A 6,000-nucleotide genomic window follows, 5' to 3' on the forward strand; every position below is an offset into this window, starting at 1 on the left:
CCCCATAATAATTACTCATTTAATTTGTGAGTGCAGGTCATCTACATTCTCCCATGTACTCCCTGGATTATAGAAACAGCCAGTTACATATTTTAAGCTATCACATCAGATAGCTTCAAATGAACTGTCCTCTGAATCCCTCCCCCAATGTAGAAATACATCAGGGGGACAGGGATTTAGTTCCTGATACTTTAATTCCTCTGCTATCATTAAAAAAACCTCTCCCCATGACCTGTTCCTTCTGTTCTCTCTCTCTCTCTTTCCCTTCCCCCTTTTTTCGCTTCTGTGTCATACCATCAAAAATTTCTCCAACCACCCAGTCTCTCACTTTGTTTGTGAGGAACTCCATTTAAATGTGTTGTCTTTTCCATTACTATCTGGTCACTCTCTTCATAATATCCTTTCTTAATAGAAATGAGGTCATATCTTAGGTCATACCTTTTGTTTTCACCTTTATCATGCCTCTTTCTATTAAGAAAGGATATGATCTATTAAGAAGATGAGCTCACTATTTGGGTAGCTTGATTGGAGGTGGTAGAGTTTCATGAAAAGGAATGTGAAGGATTTTGAGTGGTTATCAGCGTTTGGAGACCGGTAATGAACAAGTGAATGTTACTAAATGGGGCAAGGAAAACTTGAGCCAGTGAAGATCAAAACCTTTTTAAATTAAAAATTCTAAATTAGCCTTTCTCTGGCAGTCTATGTCAGATTTCACAAAGGCACTGGTGCCAGCCACTTTTGTGGTGAAAAGAATCGTGAAGTGTGTAGTTTAGGCAATGGTGGTGAACAATAGTAGACATAGCTGCAATCTGTCAAAAATAATACGTCTGGTCTGGAAGATTGCAAATGATGGTGAAAATCATTCATGTTTGTGTTAATAAAGTGGATGTGAAATGTTAGTAAAGTGTATGTGAAAGTGAGATTTTATTGAAGAGATTTTGATGTGAAGGAAGTATAAAAAGAAATATGATTAGCAATTACAAAGCACAGTCAAGAAGGATAACCAGCATAGTATTGAAGACAAAGTTAGATTATAAAAAAAATAAATCTCAAAGAGTTTATACTGTGTAGCAAGTAAAAGGAAGAATGATTATAGAAGAATAACAAATACATATGACAGTAAGGACAGAAGGAGAAGATATAGTTAAATTAATGAGCGATCAGTGCACAGATCATTTATAGTCTTTGGTCAGCATGGCTTTGTTAAGAATAAATATATTCTTTCACTGTTAAAACTAGCTGCTTGTGGTGATATTATTTTCAAGACCATTCCACATCTTCACCTTGGTCTTACTCTATTTCTCTTCCCCTTTGCTATGGTATGTAGTCCTCTACTTTCTTTGCCTCTGTTATCCTGCATTCTTTCTACATGATTTTTCTGTTCATTTCATTTCAGATCCAATCATTTATTGGCCATATTTTATAATTTTCTCTGATTTAGTTAGTTCCTAAATTTGTTTAATGTTGTTACATTTCACCTTCAGTGTTTCATAATGTTTTATCTCAATGGTGTCATTCACATATCTAATTTTTGTGGTTTCTGCTGCATATATACTCGCTTTCCATAATTATACACCATTACACTGCTGTACTTTGCTAATTCATTTGACAGGATACTACATGGAACTCTGTTATATAAATTGAAGTGTTGATATGGATAAGAGAGCGACTGATGAATGGACCTCAGAGTAGTATATATGGCAGAGAAGAATCCAGGAGAAAATAGTGATGGTACTGGGCTGCAGGGCTCTATGCATGTGCTTTTGGTTATTTAATTTGTATGTTAGCAAAATAGGGAGTAGTTTCAGAGGAATATTCAGTTGTTTATTAATGATGCTAAACTGATAGGAAAGCAAAGTAAATAAAGGTCATGTAGAGATGATCCTGCAGAATGATTTCACTAGACTAACATTGTAAGCAGAAGGATAGCAGTAGCCAGTTCAGTGTGGAAAACCTTACATATTTCCATGCTGAAACCCTTTTAGTCCAAAAGTGTATGCTCACTTTTCGGGAAAAATATTTAAATTGCTGCATGTTACATTGCTATGATTGCACCAATAAATTTATTTGGTCATGAATTTGGGGATAGTGGTTGACAGGGAGACAAGGCAATATAGTGTAGATGTCACTTGAATGTTGAAAAATAATTTGACAGTTAAAGATAAAGTTATTATTCCTCTCCATTAAGACAACATGTGGTAGTATTATACTTTGATATTATGTCTTCTGGCTAGTCTGCCCAGAATTTTTGCCTAAGTTTCTTTGGCAAAAAATCTGCTGTACAGATTTTTTTGCCAAAATTCCATTTTCTCATGGGATGAGAAAATGGAATTGATTCTCTGCTGACCAGGATGGTGACAATATATAAAATATTCAGTGTTAGAATAGTTGGAAGACTTGTGGGTTATAAAATTTACTTGGGAAGTGAAAGATAGGGGACATGATAGAAGCATCTAAGTTATAAGGGGATTTTATATGATAGAAGAAATTTTTCAATTTCAACATTCAGGGATTGAGTAAAAGTGCAGTTAACAGCGATATAAAATATGTGTTTTGCTTGGAGAGTGTTGATGGGTGGAATTTATGGAGATGGGTGATGGGCATTATATGAATACTGGTTAATGTGAACTGCCTATAATGAAATGAGTCATCAGATTCCATGTACCTAGATGATAATGATTGTTTATCATTCTGTGTGTTGTGCCATTTTTCATGTCTTTAGCATTTGTTCTTAAAACTCCTAAGAAACTCGATTTTTTATGTTATCCACTTTCATACTTTGACCATATCACTCGAAACTAAATTACCACCTAGAAATATCCTGAAATTAGGATTAACACTCTTAAAGAATTACTACAGTAAAAACATTGTGATAAAGTGGACAAAGGAAATACACCCATGGAGATGAACACAAATGATGAATACATGAGAAAAATGAACACTCTTCTAGAAGATTCCAAGACCTATACAGCCTTAGACTGGCAACCCATGTGGCACATACATAATAATAAAACTTTAATTGGTTGGAAGAAATGAAAAAATCTCTAACTTCGAAACATCCTTTAGTTCCATGAATTTATGGAACGCCAAAGACCCATAAATAGGATATTTTGTTATATCCTAGTGTAGATGAGAGAAAGAGAAAGATTCCCTGAATTTAATCTTTGCAAATTTTTCAAACCTATTAGCTTCACACACAAAAAAGATGGAATCTTTTGTGAAGAATAGCTTATATTTTATTGAAATAGTAGAGGATTTAAGTATAGAACCTTCAGACATCCTAATCAGTTTAGATATCAGTCTTTTCACCAGTGTCTCTAGGGATGACATACTGGATCTTCAAAAACTTTTTTTCCACCAAATAATCAGACTATTCAAACTGCATGGAAAACACTTTCTTCACATTTCAGGATACATCTCAGGAACAAACAGAAGGACTTGCCATGGGTTTCACCCCCCCCCCCTTGTCACCAGCTCAAACAAATCTCTTTATGTGCAATTTCAACAAGAAATTGCACATTTCAGTGCTATTGAAAATGATCACAACAAACCAAAAACTTTGCATTATATTAATGACATTTTTTTTTGTTGCTGTTTGGTTGGGAACAACAGACAATCTGATTCAATTTAAAAATTATCTGAACAGCTTGCACCCAAACATAAAATTCGCTCATGAACTGGAAATCACAAAACATCACTATTCCTTGACATCCTTCTCGAAGTAAATGAAGTGGAAGGGGTAAAAAAACTTTAATATTTTCAGTATACAGAAAACCTACTGCAACTGGATTGTTACATGGTACTTCACACCAATATCCATTACAAAATAGAACCTAGAACATTTCCAGTACAGTGAAAAACCACTGTCTGAGACATATTCTTGCCTTCAGTTGGTACAAACCAAAGATGATTAACAAAATTCTTGATATGCTTCTGAGAGCTGTTTACATAAACAAGATTTCAAGAATGCAGTTGCATTACTTTAAATCAAGAATGTTACAAAATTGCAACAATGCTTCATGATTACAATGTTAAAGTGGCTTTTTTGTCAATGGATAAGGTTCTTACATCCACATCCTCCCATGAAAAAAACCAGGAGTTACAAAATTCACTGCTCTTGTGGCACTTGCTACATGGGCCAGACAGGAAAGTCAGGAGAGATTTGCAAATCTGACCACATAAAGGATGTTGAAAAAAGAAAATGGCATAAATCAGGATTAACCTTCCATACAACAAGCACAGTTCACCAAGTAGTTTGGCAAGAAACAGAAATGCCATATAGTGATCAGAATTGTTTTACAAAGTTTAAAGACATGCTCTGTATTCCCACACAATGTAATAAAAATTAAAGCTAAATTGTTTGGTTTGCTTTCATCAAAAAGCTGATATCCACAGATATGAAATATGACACGTGTCATGCCACAGAATGAGATAGCAACAAATAGTATCATTCCAATGCATACATTGTAATTAATGCAACAAATAGTATCATTCCAATGCATACATTGTAATTAATGCATTTTTTTTTTTTTTTTTTTTTTTTTTTTTTTTTTTTTTTTTTTTTTTTTTTTTTTTTTAAATAAGTTTTTGTACCCTTGATGATGTAAGTCTGGCAACCTATGAAAAACTTGTTGGTTTGTATTGCTTATTTTAATATACTTGTTCTATGTTTAGAAACATGGTCTCAATACCAAAAATTAACTGAACATTTTAAATTTTCCTTTAAAAGAACACCAATAAAAACTAGCCAATAAATTTAATATTTAATTTAATATTAACATAACTTTTTCAGTTTATAAAAAATGATATGCAAAAATCTCATATGCATAGCTTACCACAGTGACAACATTAGAAATTATCTCCACAGGATAGGCTGTTATTTATCTATGTAAATCTAGAATTATTTGAATTTGTTTTTTCAATCATGCATATATTATATGTTATATTTAAGATTAATTTACCATTTTCATTTTAGAGATCTTCATGCTTGGGATGCAACTCGAGAACTAGCTCTAGGCACTTTCAAATCCCTTAAAGATACAATGATGTATGTTACAGCATATACAGTATGCAAAGACTTGGAGTGTGATTTCATGGGATAGAAAACCATCAACACATTCATTCTCTTTGTGATGGGAAATATGAGTGTCTTCATAAAACATTTCTTATTCTCTTATAATTGTGCACATTATGTAAATTTTTTTCTTTAAATCAGAATGCACTACTGCTGATAAAATTTTATATGAAGAAATAAAATAATATACAATGTTTAATTTTTTCTTCATATGTTATTAACATTTATATTTTCTGTATGAACCATAAAATAACATATCAGTGAGCATTAGGAATTTTCAACTCTAATATTCATCTATTGTAATGAACTAACCAGTTTCTTAGATATTATCTCATAGTCCTGTACAAACCTAACAAATGACAAAATGTCACAATAAGAATAGATTTTTATTTTTCAGTTATACTATTCATGTAAAAACACAAATAAGATAGACCTTAATTACAAATTTTCAACACTTCATCCTTTTTACAAAACATAGGAATAAAAGGAACAATGAATGTATGGCCATACTTATGAACAGGTGCACGAGGCTATAGCTGGGGTTCCCAAAAAAATGGGACCAATTTAAGGGCCCGGAGCACTCTGGTGCCTTAGGCTCTGCCTGCCTTGGAAAAAGCAAGTACGGCCCTACATGAATGCACTGTATTGTACAGGCACTATCCAAATATCTTGAAAAGCCTAAGTGATAATTGCTTTGTGATAATGGTTTACTAGTCTTTTTAGCTTAGTAGAATAGTTAAAGTTTCTGCTTGTTCCTTATAGATTCTTTCAACTAATCATTTTAAGGTTGAATGGAATAAATACAGCACATATGAGTCTAAACAGTTGATTCTTTCAACTAGCATTTCTAATACATTGTACAGCTTGCATATCTAAAGGAATTGGTGATTAACAACACAAAGGATTTTTTTTTTCTTCATTTTATT

At 32.9% G+C, this 6,000-nt stretch overlaps 1 protein-coding gene across 3 annotated transcripts in view; it reads left to right on the forward strand.

Annotated features, from left to right (window-relative positions):
• Positions 1-5,273, forward strand: part of LOC150095275 (leukotriene A-4 hydrolase) — a 227,299-nt gene extending 222,026 nt beyond the window's left edge. For all 3 annotated transcript variants that reach the window (XM_090410547.1, XM_090410546.1, XM_090410548.1), the window contains exon 17: positions 4,976-5,273. In XM_090410547.1, the coding sequence (XP_090266673.1) occupies positions 4,976-5,102 (127 nt within the window). In that variant the 3' untranslated portion in view covers positions 5,103-5,273. The remainder of the gene's footprint in view (positions 1-4,975) is intronic.
• The last annotated feature ends 727 nt before the right edge of the window (positions 5,274-6,000 follow it).

This window comes from Typopeltis vanoorti, chromosome 20 (genome assembly GCF_054136105.1).
Source record: "Typopeltis vanoorti isolate ZY-2024b chromosome 20, IOZ_Tvanoo_1.0, whole genome shotgun sequence".
In the NCBI taxonomy this organism is placed as follows: domain Eukaryota; kingdom Metazoa; phylum Arthropoda; class Arachnida; order Uropygi; family Thelyphonidae; genus Typopeltis; species Typopeltis vanoorti.